The following is a 20,000-nucleotide window of genomic DNA, read 5'->3' as shown; positions in this document are numbered from 1 at the left end:
CACAGCCACAGCCACTCATTGCTCACTTGGTTGCTAAGTCAGAGAAAACCTTTTGCGGTCTCAAGTTTGGCTGATAACAGACTATTAGGTCTGAGAAATATTCCATGTGTGCCTAGCTTCGTGACAGTGTTTCACTAGTTACACCACATATATACAGATGTCTATATATTTACCTACTATCTATCTATATGTTTATATATATATATATATATATATATATATATATATATATATATATATCCACACATGGTATACATACATATATATACATATATATTCATATATATACACACATGGTATACATACATATATATATATATATATATATATATATATATATATATATATATATATATACGTATACAAATAATAATATTATATATATGCATGCAAAAAATATACAAATAAATATATATATGTTTTATTTTTATAAATATATATATGTTTATATATACATTTATATATTTACATATATATTTATATGCATATATATATACATATACATATACATATCTTTATCTATATCAATATCTATCCATCTATATATATTATATATATATACATATATATCTATCTATATATATATATGCATATATATACATACATATATATATATATATATACATATAAATATATATGGCATGAACAATCATGTCAAAAAGACCGTAGCCTTCTTTACTTTCCAGTGTGTCTGCAGCGGTGCCAGTTCCGGGCTTGCAGGACCGTGAGTAAACTCAAGTTTCCGATGAAAAGTCATTTTGAAGTTGTTTCTAATGTCTATATATATTTGCATGTATACACATTTACTTTTGTACATATATCAATATGTATGATTGTATGTATGTATATATATATATATATAAATGTATATGTATACTCACACACATATTTCCATTCAATCTTATTCTTATTTTTTCACCCTTCTCTTTTGTCTTCAGTAATGAGATGGTCCTCAGCGAATACGACCCCTACAACACGGATGGCCTATTACTCGAGCCAAGACCATTTCACGCCCATAAATACTCAAATATCTACTGTGCTATGAGGCCGAAACAAGGCCCCAGGACCCACTGGAGGCAAAACGGGAATTCGCTCGTGACTCGCACATCCGGGGACGAAGAAGGAGGCAGCAAGTCTCTCGGTGTCACTCAGGACACGCGTACAGGTGCACGAGGCAAGGCAGGTGAAGAGACACGCGGTCCACGCCCCATCTCCCTTGCTAGGAGTCGGAAACAGCCGGAACTAATTCTGTCTCCTCGGCGCTCATAGCTATCCTCATTGGGTGATGCTGGAGTAGGTGTCTCCGTGTGGAATTGGGATTTAATAGCAATAGAAAAGTCAGTTTCGTTATGTAATCCATTTTTTTTTTATCTTTGATAAGCTGAGCATTATTAGGTGTAGGTCTATTATTCGTTCCCTTTAAGATACTTCGTTTAACAAAGGTTTTTATTCTCACCAAATATAACAATAATGATATGCAAATAAATATTCCGCGCATCTAACCGATTTTAATTTCGTTTTGTATGTGTTTAGGTTTACAAAGGAAATTGTGTTCAGTGGTTTCTGGGCGACCGAGTGAATATTTTTCTGGAATTTAACATTTCGGTACTTTTAGCGTATGGCGTGAAATGAAATTAATGGACGTTATTATTCACTGTTTATATACATAGATGTGACAGGAAATGTGTTTGAGACATGGCTATTTCTTACTCAAAAGATCTTATTTTTATCGCAATGAAAGGTAAGCTATGTCTCGTTGCCGCTTGAAATAGGGTTCTTTAGCCGAAAAGAAAAAAAGAAAAGAAAAAAAAAATTACGCATCAATCCTCGGCTGATTTAGAAATTCAAATCCATTGCCAGGTTAACGAGATTTTTCCTCTGTGCATGATAGAATAATGCACCGAAACATTTTCCTTTAAATATAAATGTAAAATACCTCCCTGACTGGGACTCGAACTTACGCGCTCCAGATAGCATCGAGAAAGAACAGCTGGACTACTAGACTACTCGACCCACTATAAGGATTGTCTAACTAGTATTCTGGTAGAGAATCCTTTTGACCGTGAAATTATTTGTCTAATGCAGATGAGGTCGAAGGTGAAAGGAACACATAGACACATACTAAATGCCCCCCACCCCACACACTAACACCCCCCCCACACACAAACACTAACACCCATCCCCACCCCCCTCGTCCTTCCACACACCTTGCGTCTGTTGCAGTTGCAAACAAAGCAACAAAGGAAGGGCAGGACATCATGATTCGGTCGAAGGCCATTGGCCTCGCTAAGAGTTCAATTTAATAATGGTAATTAAGAAACAAAACAAAAGAAAGAAAGAAAAGAAAAGAAAGAAAGAAAGAAAAGAAAAGAAAACACAAAGAATAAGAAAGAAAAGAAAAGAAAACACAAAGAATAAGAAAGAAAAGAAAAGAAAACACAAAGAATAAGAAAGAAAAGAAAAGAAAACACAAAGAATAAGAAAGAAAAGAAAAGAAAAGAAAAAAAGAAAAGAAAAGAAATATATATAAGGAGAAAGAGAGAGACAGAGGTAAAAATCTTTCTCTTTATATATATATATATATATATATATATATATATATATATATATATATACATATATATATATATATACATATATACATATATATATACATATATATACATATATACATATATATATATATATATACATATATATATGTATATATTTAACTATATACATAATCAGAAATAAAAGAAGTTTGTGAGTAAATAAGAATTTATTTCCTGACAGTAAACAAAATGTGTGATCATGAATGAATTTTATTACATGCCCCTTCAATTACTAATTAGAAGCAACGTGGGAACATTCGAATCAAAACTAAATCATCCTAATTAATTTTCTTTCGTACAGAGAAAACCATTTAATACAACAAGGATAAAACACCAAACGTAACAGCCGTAACAAGTGGCGGTAACAACCTATGCTTCGTAGAACCGGTCTGGGCGCAGCAACTTCTTCATCTTTCTCGATAACTTCCCCCTGAACTTCACGTCCTATAAAAAGGGGAAAAAAATGCATGTGAATCCTTAGTACTTGATGATGCAATTGTTATTATAGTGGTAAGAAAAAACATTCTTAACATCCTTATGAGAAACATTGGCTTCCAAAAAGATTTAATGTTATGAATAAATAACAGTTTCATCCAATTTATCCTCAAGAACATTCGTAATATAATTTTTTTTCTTTTTTTTAGGACTATGAACATAAATCCCCGACCTCCAACATCCCAACACCTTCTAATGACGATCGAATCCCACTTGGGAGGACGCGGGTTTGGATCCCACGTCATTTATACACAGCGGACGACGAAGGGAAAGCCAGTGAGTTCCGGAGGTTGGAGGAGAAAGCACGTCTGTGAGGTTTCCTGGAATGGCGTTCGACATGACTAAGTTCTCTCTTGAGATGATAACTGTGGTGCTTCTGGTGTGTTGCGATTTGTGATCGATTCATGGTTGTTGCTTGCTTGTTGATCTTGCATTGTTTGTCATTTGACTTGTATGTGGTGTGCGTGCAGTATGTCTATCTATCTATGTGTGTGTGTGGTATTTCTGCGTTAGCGTTGGTATTCACTCTTATTACTCCATGACTTTTTACTTCAATCATTTCAGATTAAACTTTCCACAAATTGACGGTAATTGGGTTCCACTGTTTTTATTATTATTATTATTATTATTTTAGAGTATCAGGCTTCTTATGCTTTATATGTAGATCATTCAAGGAAAAATGAAAAATTGCCTCCACATCACTATTCATTGACTGCCTTGTTGCTATGCAAGCCTTTGATTTTGTTCAAATTGTTAATTTTTCTTTATAGGTTCTTTATCGCACCATACACGGGGCCCCGTCAACAGAATAATAGTCCAATGAAACGATTTCCGTAGTAAAGGACACACCTGCCATAGCCACAGCCGCTCATTGTTCACTTGGTTGCTAAGTCAGAGAAAACCTTTTAGGGTCTCAAGTTTGGCTGATAACAGACTATTAGGTCTGAGAAATATTCCATGTGTGCCTAGCTTCGTGACAGTGTTTCACTAGTTACACCACATATATACAGATGTCTTTATATTTACCTATCTATCTATCTATATGTTTATATATATATATATATATATATATATATATATACGTATACAAATAAAAATATTATATATATATACATTTGAAAATATACATATCAATAAATTCATGCATATATTTTTATAAATATATACATGTTTATATCTATATGTATATATGTACATATATACATACATATATATATATACATATACATATCTATATCTATATCTATCTATCTATCTATCTATCTATATATATATATGACATGCTAAATTATGACAAAAAGACCGTAGCCTCCTTTCCTTTCCAGTGTGTCTGTAGCGGTGCCAGGTCCGGGCTTGCAGGACCGTGAGTAAACTCAAGTTCTTTCTAACGTCTATATATATTTGCATGTATACACATTTAATTTTGTACATATGTTCATGTGTGTGATTGTATATATATATATATATATATATATATATATATATATATATGTATACTCACACATATTTCCATTCAATCTTATTCTTTTTTTACACCCTTCTCTCTTGTCTTCAGTAATGAGATGTTTCTCAGCGAATACGACCCCTACAACACGGATGGCATCTTACTCGAGCCAATACCAAATCACGCCCATGGATACCCAAATATCTACTGTGCTATTAAGCCGAAAAGAAATCCCAAGACCCTGCTGGATGCAATACGGGAACGCCCCACCAGAGGACAAACTAATTCGCTCGTGACTCGCACATCCGGGGACGAAGAAGGAGGCAGCAAGTCTCTCGGTGTCACTCAGGACACGCGTACAGGTGCACGAGGCAAGGCAGGTGAAGAGACACGCGGTCCACGCCCCATCTCCCTTGCTAGGAGTCGGAAACAGCCGGAACTAATTCTGTCTCCTCGGCGCTCATAGCTATCCTCATTGGATGATGCTGTAGTAGGTGTTTCCGTGTGGAATTGGGATTTAATAGCAAAAGAAAAGTCAGTATCGTTATGTAATCCATTTTGTGATTTTTGATAAGCTGAGCATTATTAGGTGTAGGTCTTTTATTTGTTCTCTTTAAGATACTTCGTTTAACAAAGGTTTTTATTCTCACCAAATATAACAATAATGATGATATGCAAATAAATATTCCGCACATCTAACCTATTTTAATTTCGTTTTGTATGTGTTTAGGCTTACAGAGGAAAGTGCGTTCAATGGTTTCTGGGCGACCTAGTGAATACTTTTTTCCCGGAATTAAACATTTCGGTACTTTTAGCGGATGGCGTGAAATAAAAGTAATGGGTGTTGTTATTCACTGTTTATATACATAAATGTGACAGGAAATGTGTCCTAATTGAGACATGACTATTTCTTACTAAATAAGGTAAGCTATGTCTCGTGGCCGCTTGAAATAGGGTTCTTTAGCAGAAAAAAAAGAAAAGAAAAGAAAATTGATGCATCAATCCTCAGCTGATTTAGAAATTCAAATCCATTGCCAGGTTAACGAGATTTTTCCTCTGTGCATGATAGAATAATGCACCGAGACATTTTTCTTTCAATATAAATGTAAAATACCTCCCTGACTGGGACTCGAACTTACGCTCTCCAGATAGCATCGAGAAAGAACAGCTGGACTACTAGACTACTCGACCCACTATAAGGATTGTCTGACTTGTATTCTGGTAGAGAATCCTTTTGACCGGGAAATCATTTCAAGAAGTGTTAATTATTTGTCTACTGCAGATGAGGTCAAAGGTGAAAGGAACACACACATGCTAACAGCTCCTCCCCCCAACACACACTAACCCCCCCCCCCTCCCTCCACACACACTGACATCCCCTCCCCCCACTCACCCTACCCCCCCCCCCTCATCCCTCCACACACACACTGCGTCTGTTGCAGTTGCAAACAAAGCAACAAAGGAAGGGCAGGACATCATGATTCGGTCGAAGGCCTTTGCAACACAAAGCATCCTCCGGGAATGAAGCCACGGAGGCAACACATCGAAAAGGTCTTCGGCAGAAGAGAGCTTTCTTACTCTTCCTTTTATATTTTGTTGTTTACTGATTCTGTTTTGGTTTCCCTGGAACTTTTATTTTCTGTACTCGCCTCGCTGGCAGTTCAATTTAATAATGATAAAAAAGAAACAAAAGAAAAGAGAAAAAAAAAAATATATATAAAGAGAGAGAGAGAGAGACAGAGAAAAACTCTCTCTTTCTCTCTCTCTCTCTATATATATATATATGCATATACATGTATATATATGTATATATAACTATATACATGATCAGAAATAAAAAAAAGTTTGTGAGTAAATAAGAATTTATTCCCTGACAGTAAACAAAATGTGTGATCATGAATGAATTTTATTACATGCCCCTTCAATTACTAATTAGAAGCAACATGAGAACATTCGAATCGAAAACTATACCATCCGAACTAATTTTCCTTCGTACAGCGAAAGCCATTTAATACAACAAGGATAAAACACCGAACGTAACAGCCGTAACAAGTGGCGGTAACAACCTATGCTTCATAGAACCGGTCTGGGTGCAGCAACTTCTTCATCTTTCTCGATAACTTCCACCTGAACTTCACGTCCTATAAAAAGGGTAAAAAATGCATGTGAGTCCTTAGTACTTGATGATACATTTGCTTTTTGGCGAGTTCGACACGTCGTTATATGGGATGTCAGGTTGAGACGGCATTTGCAACCTAAACATCCTGGCATTCTTTCGATATGTAAGAGAAACACTTACAAGATCGCCTGAAAAATCAAAGAGAGAAATTTACTATATATGATGTGAACTTAAATGTGAAGTGTTTTTTTTTCAATACTACACTAAATAGCAATAAATTTGTATGCCCAAGGGAAAGCAGAAGTTATTTTCATTGCTCCTTGTAAAATGTGCATCCTCTTGAATTTCAGTAATGCCAATAAAAACAGCAAAATAAGTTGCAAAACAACAACCAAAACCATTGGGAGGTGGAGAAGGGGAAGACAACCTGTGCACAAACCATCTACACTGGCACAGGGGAACATTGCAGCCGCTGCATATGGTTTGGTTGACCTTTGTGCAAAGCTGGAACTTTGGAGGCCGGAAGTGGGCATCTTGCTGTGTCATCGCTCTCTCAAGGTAGTGCTTGGTAGAGACCTTAGATGGGTGTCATTGAAGGATTTCTTTCCTGTTGGCGACAGGAGAGAGTGGTGCCATCTATGTTTGGGATTTTACACTAATCCTTTATCATGGTAATTACTGTGATTGTACTGGCGATTTCTATAATTTATCAGTAAATATCCCTTAAAGGCAAAGGTATGTTATTTTCAGAAAAGATGACAGACAAATAAAGCAAAGAGAAAAAAGAGAAAATCAGACTACCGAGTGATTGCATGTGTTAGTGTTTCTTTTAAAGAAAGAAAATGAGAGAAAGAGAAAGGGGGGAAAGGAAATAATAGGGAAAAAAGCGAAGGGAAGAGGAGAAAGATAGGGAAGAGAAGAGAGTGAAAGTAGAGGGGAGGAGGGGAAAGGAAGGAGTGAAGAGAAGGGGAAAGGAGAGATTGAAAACCCAAATATCCACCGTGCTATGGGGCCGAAACCAGGCCCCAGGACCCACTGGAGGCAATACGGGAATTCGCTCGTGACTCAGGTGTAGGTCTATTATTTGTTCCCTGTAAGATACTTCGTTTAACAAAGGTTTTTATTCTCACCAAATATAACAATAATGATGATATGCAAATAAATATTCCGCGCATCTAACCGATTTTTATTTCGTTTTGTATGTGTTTAGGCTTACAAAGGAAAGTGTTCAATGGTTCATGGGCGACCTAGTGAATATTTTTCCGGAATTAAACATTTCGGAACTTTTAGGGTATGGCGTGAAATAAAAGTAATGGGTGTTGTTATTCACTGTTTATATACATAGATGTGACAGGAAATGTGTCCTGTTTGAGACATGACTATTTCTTACTCAAAAAATCTTATTTTTATCAAAATGAAAGAAAGGTAAGCTATGTCTAGTGGCCGCTTGAAATAGGATTCTTTAGCAGAAAATAAAAAAAAAGAAAGAAAATTGATGTATGAATTCAATGCTGATTTAGAAATTCAAATCCATTGCCAGGTGAACAAGATTTTTCCTCCGTGTATGATAGAATAATGCGCCAAGACATTTTTCTTTCAATATAAATGTAAAATACCTCCCTCACATGAGAACATTCGAATCGAAAACTATATCATCCGAACTAATTTTCTTTCGTACAGAGAAAACCATTTAATACAACAAGGATAAAACACCAGACGTAACAGCCGTAACAAGTGGCGGTAACAACCTCTGCTTCGTAGAACCGGTCTGGGCGCAGCAACTTCTTCATCTTTCTCGATAACTTCCCCCTGAACTTCACGTCCTATAAAAAAGGAAAAAAAAAAATACATGTGAATCCTTAGTACTTGATGATACAATTGTTATTTTGGCGAGTTCGAACGTCGTTATATGGGATGTCATGTTGAGAAGGCAATTGCAATCCAGACATCCTGGCATTGGTTCTATGTGTAAGAGAAACACTTATAAGATCGACTGAAAAATCAATAAGAGAAATTTAATATATATGATGTGAATTTAAATGTGAAATGGTTGCTATTTTTCAATACTACACTAAATAGCAATAAATTTGTATACCCAAGGGAGAGCTGAAGTTATTTCCATTGCTCCTTGTAAAATGTGCTTCCTCTTGAATTTCAATAACGTCAACAAAAACAGCAAAATAAGTTGCAAAACAACAACCAAAACCATTGGGAGGTGGAGAAGGGGAAGACAACCTGTGCACAAACCATCTACACTGGCACAGGGGGACATTGCAGCCGCTGCATATGGTTTGGTTGACCTTTGTGCAAAGCTGGAACTTTGGAGGCCGGAAGTGGGCATCTTGCTGTGTCATCGCTCTCTCAAGGTAGTGCTTGGTGGAGACCTTAGATGGGTGTCATTGAAGGATTTCTTTCCTGTTGGCGACAGGAGAGAGTGGTGCCATTTATGTTTGGGATAACCCTTTATCATGGTAATTACTGTAATTGTACTGGCAACTTCCATGATTTGTTAGTAATATCCCTTAAAAGCAAAGGTATCTTATTTTCAGAAAAAAATGACAGACAAATAAAGCAAATCAGACTACCGAGTGATTGCAACATATAATAGTGTTTCTTTTAAAGAAAGAAAATGAGAGAAAGAGAAAAGGGGGGAAGGAAATAATAGGGAAAAAACGAAGGGTAGAGGAGAAAGAGAGAGAAGAGAAGAGAAAGTGTAGGGGAGGAGGGGAAAGGGGAGAGTAAAGAGAAGGGGAAAGGAGAGATTGAAAACCTTTATTTATAGAACAATGTACACTTTTTGCAAAAAGCCAGGGTAAGATGTCAAAGGAAAGGAGGGAGAGGAGAGGGGATCTAAGACGTAAACTTTGGAGTTATCAACACAGGCGCAAACTCGTAAACCAGGAAGGTGAACCTAATTCTGAATAAATAAAGAAACTACATACTGTCATGCAAAATGGGCACTGTTAATGGTCCGCAACGATCGATACAGCAAATATAATCAGCCATTTCCTTTAGCTAAATAGATGACTATATGATGTGATATGATTTGCATTTTTATCTGTTTACTTATCTTTGTAGTTATCCATTTGTACTGTTTTACATAATATGTTAGTATACCATTTGATTATTTATATGTATATATGTATATATATCTATATATATTTATATATATAGATATAGATATACATACACATTTATATCTTCATATCAATAAATGCAGATATATATGAATATGTATATATATATTAATATATCTTTATACATATATCTATATATCTACAGAGAGGTATATATAACTACATGTAAGTTTATATATCATTTATATATATGTATATATAGCTATATCAATCTATGTATGTATATATATGTATATATATATATATATATATATATATATATATATATATATATATATATATATAGAGAGAGAGAGAGAGAGAGAGAGAGAGCTGTATCTATATATATGTTTATATATACATAGTTATATCTAACGATAAGGATAAGTCAGATTTGCGGAGCAGATACTAGACCGGGCTTGTATGCAGTGACGCGAGCCCGCCTCGTGAGAGAATGTGTCAACGAGTTTTGACTCGATCTGTGCTTGATTCTTACCCAACACAGTGCCAAGCTACGTCAGTAACCGCCAGGTGACAGTGGAAGCTGACGAGCTTGGACGGGGCTCGATCTGCCGACCACGGGGATGTGAAGTCGACACGCTACCACTGAGCTACCAGACGGCATAGTTATATCTATATATGTCTCTTTGTGTACATTCAAGGTGGTTTCTTCCCTACAGGTACCTACCTATCAGCTAGTTTCGAGGGCGTAAGGCTCAACAACCACACAGTGCTGCCAGAATCCTGTTTATTTCAAGTCCATCTTTGCGAACACTGACCTCCATCTCATGTGCATGAGAAGAGTGAAAAAGAAAAGCTGATTGTACATGTTTATATATGTATATATATATATATACATATACATACATATATATATATATATATATATATATATATATATATATATATATATATATATATATACATATATATACATATATATATATATATATATATAAATATACATATATATAAAGAGAGAAAACGAGAGAGAGAGAGAGAGAGAGAAAATACATATTCATATCAAGCATCTGGACAAAATCCATTAAGTAAACGTGATTACTTCTTGAAATCTTTTTAGCGGATGTTGGAGATGCTCTTGTAATGGCATTTATAAGTTTCGTGAACAGAAATCTAACGATGTTTCAGCAGTGAGTCAGTGAGTTCATTTCCCTTTATTAGTAGCGTATAAGCAAAGGAAAAGAACATTTGAGAAGATACGAGAAGGGAAAATATGCATAAAAACAGGGACGCAAAAATAAATGACTTTCTTTAGTGCTGTTAAAGTGGTAATAAAAGACATTCATAACATCCTTGGCTTTCAAAAAGATTCCATGTCATGAATAAATAACAGTTTCATCCAATTTATCCTCAAGAACATTCGTAATATACATTTTTTGAAGGACTATGAACATAAATCCCCGACCTCCAACATCCCAACACCTTCTAATGACGATCGAATCCCACTTGGGAGGACGCGGGTTTGGATCCCACGTCATTTATACACAGCGGACGACGAAGGGAAAGCCAGTGAGTTCCGGAGGTTGGAGGAGAAAGCACGTCTGTGAGGTTTCCTGGAATGGCGTTCGACATGACTAAGTTCTCTCTTGAGATGATAACTGTGGTGCTTCTGGTGTGTTGCGATTTGTGATCGATTCATGGTTGTTGCTTGCTTGTTGATCTTAATTGTTTGTCATTTGATTTGTATGTGGTGTGCGTGCAGTATGTCTATCTATCTATGTGTGTGTGGTATTTCTGCGTTAGCGTTGGTATTCACTCTTATTACTCCATGACTTTTTACTTCAATCATATAAGATTAAACTTTCCACAAATTGACGGTAATCGGCTTCCACTGTTTTTTTTTTTTTTTTCAGGCTTCTTATGTTTTATATGTAAATCATAAAAGGAAAAGTTCAAATTGCTTCCACATCACTTTTCATTGACTGACTAGTTGCTGTGTAAGCCCTTGATTTCTAGATTGTGTCTAATACAAATTTGGAAGATCTGTCTAAGAACAGGTTAGGAGGCAGCTAATGTAAGGTCTGCTCAAAGACTAACTTTTCCATCACAGTTTTGTGTTGTTCAAATTATCAATTTCTCTTTATAGGTTCTTCATCACACCATACACGGGGCCCCGTCAACAGAACAATAGTCCAATGAAACGATTTCTTTAGTTAAGGACACACCTGTCACAGCCACAGCCACTCATTGCTCACTTGGTTGCTAAGTCAGAGAAAACCTTTTGCGGTCTCAAGTTTGGCTGATAACAGACTATTAGGTCTGAGAAATATTCCATGTGTGCCTAGCTTCGTGACAGTGTTTCACTAGTTACACCACATATATACAGATGTCTATATATTTACCTACTATCTATCTATATGTTTATATATATATATATATATATATATATATATATATTTATATATGTCCACACATGGTATACATACATATATATATGTATATATATATATATACAAACATATATATATATATATATATATATATATATATATATATATATATATATACGTATACAAATAATAATATTATATATATGCATTCAAAAATATACATAAAAATAAATATATGTTTATATTTTTATAAATATATATATGTTTATACATACATGTATATATGTACATATATATGTATATGCATATATATATACATATACCTATACATATCTATATCTATATCCATATCTATCCATCTATATATATAATATATATATACATATCTATCTATCTATATATATAACATATATATATATATATATATATATATATATATATATATATATATATATATATATATGACATGATAAATCATGACAAAAAGACCGTAGCCTCCTTTCCTTTCCAGTGTGTCTGCAGCGGTGCCAGTTCCGGGCTTGCAGGACCGTGAGTAAACTCAAGTTTCCGATGAAAAGTAATTCGGAAGTTCTTTCTAACGTCTATATATATTTGCATGTATACACATTTAATTTTGTACATATATTCATGTGTGTGATTGTATGTATGTATATATATATATAAATGTATATGTATACTCACACACATATTTCCATTCAATCTTATTCTTATTTTTTCACCCTTCTCTTTTGTCTTCAGTAATGAGATGGTCCTCAGCGAATACGACCCCTACAACACGGATGGCCTATTACTCGAGCCAAGACCATTTCACGCCCATAAATACTCAAATATCTACTGTGCTATGAGGCCGAAACAAGGCCCCAGGACCCACTGGAGGCAAAACGGGAATTCGCTCGTGACTCGCACATCCGGGGACGAAGAAGGAGGCAGCAAGTCTCTCGGTGTCACTCAGGACACGCGTACAGGTGCACGAGGCAAGGCAGGTGAAGAGACACGCGGTCCACGCCCCATCTCCCTTGCTAGGAGTCGGAAACAGCCGGAACTAATTCTGTCTCCTCGGCGCTCATAGCTATCCTCATTGGGTGATGCTGGAGTTGTGATTTAATAGCAATATGAAAGTCAGTATCGGTATGTAATCCATTTTGTGAATTTTGATAAGGTGAGCATTATTAGGTGTAGGTCTATTATTTGTTCCCTTTAAGATACTTCGTTTAACAATGGTTTTTATTCTCACCAAATATAACAATAATGATGATATGCAAATAAATATTCCGCGCATCTAACCGATTTTAATTTCGTTTTGTATGTGTTTAGGCTTACAAAGGAAATTGTGTTCAATGGTTTCTGGGTAACCTAATATTCTTTTCCGGAATTAAACATTTCGGTACTTTTAGCGTATGGCGTGAAATAAAAGTAATGGGTGTTGTTATTCACTGTTTATATACATAGATGTGACAGGAAATGTGTCCTGTTTGAGACATGACTATTTCTTATTCAAAAAATATAATTTTTATCGAAATGAAAGAAAGGTAAGCTATGTCTCGTGGCCGCTTGAAATAGGGTTCTTTAGCAGAAAAGAAAAAAGAAAGAAAGAAAAGTGATGCATCAATTCTCAGCTGATTTAGAATAATGCACAGAGAACTTTTTCTTTCAATATGAATGTAAAATACCTCCCTGACTGGGACTCGAACTTACGCTCTCCAGATAGCATCGAGAAAGAACAGCTGGACTACTAGACTACTCGACCCACTATAAGGATTGTCTGACTTGTATTCTGGTAGAGAATCCTTTTGACCGTGAAATTATATCAAGAAGTGTTAATTATTTGTCTAATGCAGATGAGGTCGAAGGTGAAAGGAACACACACACTAACACCCCCCTCCTACACACACAATCTACCCCCCCCCCCGTCCCTCCACACACACACTGCGTCTGTTGCAGTTGCAAACAAAGCAACAAAGGAAGGGCAGGACATCATGATTCGGTCGAAGGCTTTGCAACACAAAGCATCCTCCGGGAATGAAGCCACAGAGGCAACACATCGAAAAGGTCTTCGGCAGAAGAGAGCTTTCTTACTCTTCCTTTTATATTTTGTTGTTTACTGACTTCTGTTCTGGATTCCCTGGAACTTTCCTTTTCTGTACTCGCCTCGCTAACAGTTCAATTTAATAATGATAAAAAGAAACAAGAAAAGAAAAAAAGAAAGAAAGAAAGACTAAGAAGAAAAAAAAAATATATATATATAAAGAGAGAAAGAGAAGGAGAGAAATCTCTCTCTCTTTATATATATATATATATATATATATATATATATATATATATATATATATATATATGTGCATACATACATATATACATATATATATATATATATATATATATATATATATATATATATATATATATATATATGTGCATACATATATATATACACACATATATATATATATATAAATAAATATATATATACACACATATATATATATATATATAACTACATACATAATCAGAAATGAAAGACGTTCGTGAGTAAATAAGAATTTATTTCCTGACACTAAAAATGTGTGATCATGAATGAATCTTATTACATGCCCCTTCAACTACTAATTAGAAGCAACATGAGAACATTCGAATCGAAAACTATATCAACCTCAGCTAATTTTCTTTCGTACAGAGAAAACCATTTAATACAACAAGGATAAAACACCAAACGTAACAGCCGTAACAAGTGGCGGTAACAACCTCTGCTTCGTAGAACCGGTCTGGGCGCAGCAACTTCTTCATCTTTCTCGATAACTTCCCCCTGAACTTCACGTCCTATAAAAAAGGAAAAAAAAAAAAAATGCCTGTGAATCCTTATTACTTGATGATACGATTGTTATTTTGGCGAGTTCGACACGTCGTTATATTGGATGTCACGTTGAGAAGGCAATTGCAACCTAGACATCCTGGCAGTTTTTCGATATGTAAGAAAAACACAAGATCGCCTGAAAAATCAATGAGAGAAATTTAATATATATATATAATGTGAGGTGACATGTAAAATGTTTTTTTTTTTTTTTTTTTTTTTTCAATACTACACTAAACAGCAATAAATTTGTATGCCCAAGGGAGAGCTGAAGTTATTTCCATTGTTCCTTGTAAAATGTGCTTCCTCTTGAATTTCAGTAATGTCAATAGAAACAGCAAAATAAGCTGCAAAACAACAACCAAAAACATTGGGAGGTGGAGAAGGGGAAGACAACTTGTGCACAAACCATCTACACTGGCACAGGGGAACATTGCAGCCGCTGCATATGGTTTGGTTGACCTTTGTGCAAAGCTGGAACTTTGGAGGCCGGAAGTGGGCATCTTGCTATGTCATCGCTCTCTCAAGGTAGTGCTTGGTAGAGACCTTAGATGGGTGTCATTGAAGGATTTCTTTCCTGTTGGCGACAGGAGAGAGTGGTGCGATCTATGTTTGTGACTAATCCTTTATCATGGTAATTACTGTAATTGTAGTGGCAATTTGCATGATTTGTCAGTAAATATCCCTTAAAGGCAAAGGTATTTTATTTTCAGAAAGGATGACAGACAAATAAAGCAAAGAGAAAAAAGAGAAAATCAGACTACCGATTGATTGCAACATGCAATAATGTTTCTTTTAAAGAAAGAAAGTGAGAGAAAGAGAAAGGGGGAAAATACGATGGTAAGAGGTGAGAGAGATGAGAAGAGAGAAAAAGTGGAGGGGAGGAGGGGAAAGGAGAGATTGAAAACCTAGAAAAGTGTACACTTTTTGCAAAAAGCCAGGGTAAGATGTCAAATGAAAGGCGGGAGAGGAGAGGGGATCTAAGACGTAACCTTCGGAGTTATCAACACAGACGCAAACTCGTAAACCAGGAAGGTAGACCTAATTCTGAATAAATATATAAACTACATACTGTCATGCAAAATTGGGCACTGTTAATGGTCCGCAACGATAGTTACAGCAAATATAATTAGCCATTTCCTTCAGCAAAATAGATGACTATATGAGGCCAAACCAATGTGATTACTTAACAGCATAGCCCACCGGAATTATGATTACTGGGGCAGTTTGTACGTACCCTTTTTCCATTCTACAGCTGATCTAACGTTGTTTGCAGGACTCGCCTTAAACCTTAGTTCCCGAATGTGAGGTCCAGCACAGGGAATGCGTTGAAGTTGTTGAAACACATTCCTTTCTTTGGCTTCAGGCCTTCTGCCGTCGCTGTTGCCCCGTTTGATGCTGACTGGAACTGTTTCCTCTTCTGCTTTGACTGCTGCGCTCAGACGATTAAGAGCAACGAATATCAGCCACCCAAGAAAGGTCATTCTGTATTTCAGCGAGAGTTCTGAATGCCTGAAGCTAATTCGATGATTGTGAAGGTTTGCTGGTTCACGTGTCTCTGCTACTCGTCTCCCCTGCCACACGATAGACAGCCGTGAACTCTCCCGGCAGTCTGATCAGCAACTGACCCTCTGGCGTGGATTCCCATGCCTTTGAAGAGATGTGGAAGAGGATGGTTTGGGTGGAACGGGATGGTTAGGAATGGGATGGTTTGGGTGGAACGGGATGGTTAGGAATGGGATGGTTTGGGTGGAACGGGATGGTTAGGAATGGGATGGTTTGGGTGGAACGGGATGGTTAGGAAGGGGACGGTTTGGGTGGAACGGGATGGTCAGGAACGGGATGGTTTGGGTGGAACGGGATGCTTAGGAATGGGATGGTTTGGGTGGAACGGGATGGTTAGGAATGGGATGGTTAGGAACGGGATGGTTAGGAATGGGATGGTTAGGAATGGGATGGTTAGGAATGGGATGGTTTGGGTGGAACGGGATGGTTAGGAATGGGATGGTTAGGAATGGGATGGTTTGGGTGGAACGGGATGGTTAGGAATGGGATGGTTTGGGTGGAACGGGATGGTTAGGAATGGGATGGTTTGGGTGGAACGGGATGGTTAGGAATGGGATGGTTTGGGTGGAACGGGATGGTTAGGAATGGGATGGTTTGGGTGGAACGGGATGGTTAGGAATGGGATGGTTAGGAATGGGATGGTTTGGGTGGAACGGGATGGTTAGGAATGGGATGGTTAGGAATGGGATGGTTTGGGTGGAACGGGATGGTTAGGAATGGGATGGGTAGGGTGGAACGGGATGGTTAGGAAGGGATGGGTTGGGTGGAACGGGATGGTTAGGAATGGTTAAGGAACGGATTGGAAAGTTTTAGGAACGGGATGATTAGGAACGGGATGATTAGGAACGGGATGGTTAGGAACGGGATGGTTAGGAACGGGATGGTTAGGAACGGGATGATTAGGAACGGGATGATTAGGAACAGGATGGTTAGGAACGGGATGATTAGGACGGATGGTAGGAATCGAGGATGGTAGGAACGGATGATTAGGAACGGGATGGGTTTTTATTTATAGAACGGGATGGTTAGGAACGGGATTGAATATAACGGGATGGTTAGGAACGGGAGATTAGGACGGGGATATTAAGAACGGGATGGTTAGGAACGGATGGTTAGGAACGGATGCTTAGGAACGGATGATTAGAACGGGATGGTTAGGAAACGGGAGTGGTTTAGGAACGGATATTAGGAACGGATGATTAGAACAGAGGCTAGGAACGGGATGTTAGGAACGGATGATTAGGAACAGGATGGTTAGAACGGATGTGGAACGGGATGATTAGGAACGGGATGGTTAGGAACGGGATGGTTAGGAACGGGATGGTTAGGAACGGGATGATTAGGAACGGGATGGTTAGGAACGGGATGATTAGGAACGGGATGGTTAGGAACGGGATGGTTAGGAACGGGATGATTAGGAACGGGATGATTAGGAACGGGATGGTTAGGAACGGGATGGTTAGGAACGGGATGATTAGGAACGGGATGGTTAGGAACGGGATGGTTAGGAACGGGATGGTTAGGAACGGGATGATTAGGAACGGGATGGTGGTTGAACAGATGTAGAACGGGAATGATTAGAACGGAAGATTTATGAACGGATTTTAGAACAGATGATTTCAGAACGGGATGGTAAACAGATGATTAGGAACGGGATGATTAGGAACGGGATGGTTAGGAACAGGATGATTAGGAACGGGATGATAGAATTCGGATGAATAGGAACGGATGGTTAGGAACTAGGATATTAGGAACGGAAATGATTAGGAACGATGATTAGAACGGTGGTTAGGAACGGGATGGTTAGGAACGGGAGATGTTAGAACGGATGATTAGGAACGGATGATTAGGAACGGATGTTTAGACAGAAGATGGTTAGGAACGGGATGGTTAGGAACAGGATAGTTAGGAACGGGATGGTTAGGAATGGGATGGTTTGGGTGGAACGGGATGGTTAGGAATGGGATGGTTAGGAACGGGATGGTTAGGAACGGGATGGTTAGGAACGGGATGGTTAGGAACGGGATGATTAGGAACGGGATGGTTAGGAACGGGATGGTTAGGAACGGGATGGTTAGGAACGGGATGGTTAGGAACGGGATGGTTAGGAACAGGATAGTTAGGAACGGGATGGTTAGGAACAGGATGGTTAGGAACGGGATGGTTAGGGACGGGATGGTTAGGAACGGGATGGTTAGGAAAGGGATGGTTAGGAACGTTAGGGACGGGATGATTAGGAACGGGAAGGTTAGGAACGGGACGATTAGGAACGGGATGGTTAGGAACGGGACGATTAGGAACGGGATGGTTAGGAACGGGACGATTAGGAACGGGAGAGTTAGGAACGGGATGGTTAGGAACGGGATGGTTAGGAACGGGATGGTTAGGAACGGGATGATTAGGAACGGGAAGGTTAGAACGGGATGGTTAGGAACGGGAGAGTTAGGAACGGGATGGTTAGGAACGGGAGAGTTAGGAACGGGATGGTTAGGAAAGGGATGGTTAGGAAAGGGATGGTTAGGAACGTTAGGGACGGGATGATTAGGAACGGGAAGGTTAGGAACGGGACGATTAGGAACGGGATGGTTAGGAACGGGACGATTAGGAACGGGATGGTTAGGAAAGGGATGGTTAGGAACGTTAGGGACGGGATGATTAGGAACGGGAAGGTTAGGAACGGGACGATTAGGAACGGGATGGTTAGGAACGGGACGATTAGGAACGGGATGGTTAGGAACGGGACGATTAGGAACGGGATGGTTAGGAACGGGAGAGTTAGGAACGGGATGGTTAGGAACGGGATGGTTAGGAACGGGATGGTTAGGAACGGGATGGTTAGGAACGGGATGGTTAGGAACGGGATGGTTAGGAACAGGATAGTTAGGAACGGGATGGTTAGGAACGGGAGAGTTAGGAACGGGATGGTTAGGAACGGGAGAGTTAGGAACGGGATGGTTAGGAACGGGATGGTTAGGAACGGGATGGTTAGGAACGGGATGGTTAGGAACAGGATAGTTAGGAACGGGATGGTTAGGAACGGGATGGTTAGGAACAGGATAGTTAGGAACGGGATGGTTAGGAACGGGAGAGTTAGGAACGGGATGGTTAGGAACGGGATGGTTAGGAACGGGACGATTAGGAACGGGATGGTTAGGAACGGGATGGTTAGGAACGGGATGGTTAGGAACGGGATGGTTAGGAACGGGATGCTTAAGAACGGGATGGTTAGACTGAATGTAGTTCTTTAACTCTTGCGAAATAAGTTGTAATTAACTTGTCCCTCCATGTTATGCGTTTGTAAATGTCCTCTCTGCAGGATGGATATTCTTATAAACTCTAGTGATATAGTTTAATACATGATTTGCATTTTTGCCTGTTTATCTTTGTATTTACCCGTTTGTATTGTTTTACATAACACATTAGTATACCATTTGATTATTTATATG

At 38.0% G+C, this 20,000-nt stretch overlaps 1 protein-coding gene across 4 annotated transcripts in view; it reads left to right on the top strand.

The window, feature by feature from the left end:
- Positions 1–20,000, top strand: part of LOC122261567 (uncharacterized) — a 90,080-nt gene that overhangs the window by 69,510 nt on the left and 570 nt on the right. The window contains exon 10 of one of the 4 annotated variants that reach the window (XR_015190824.1): positions 10,449–10,486. The exons of 2 other annotated variants lie outside the window; for them this stretch is intronic. Coding sequence is in view for 1 of the 2 variants with exons in the window: in XM_086535215.1 (XP_086391341.1) it covers positions 10,449–10,546 (98 nt within the window). In the remaining variant the exon portion in view is untranslated. Of the gene's footprint in view, positions 1–10,448; positions 10,600–20,000 lie in introns of those variants that run through there. One more of the 4 variants, XM_086535215.1, reaches the window with a different exon arrangement.

This window comes from Penaeus japonicus, unplaced genomic scaffold (genome assembly GCF_977035675.1).
Source record: "Penaeus japonicus unplaced genomic scaffold, GWHDUDI00000001_assembly GWHDUDI00000042, whole genome shotgun sequence".
Lineage (NCBI taxonomy): Eukaryota > Metazoa > Arthropoda > Malacostraca > Decapoda > Penaeidae > Penaeus > Penaeus japonicus.
Note: the sequence above shows the minus strand (reverse complement) of the source record. Positions and strands in the feature narration are given on the sequence as shown.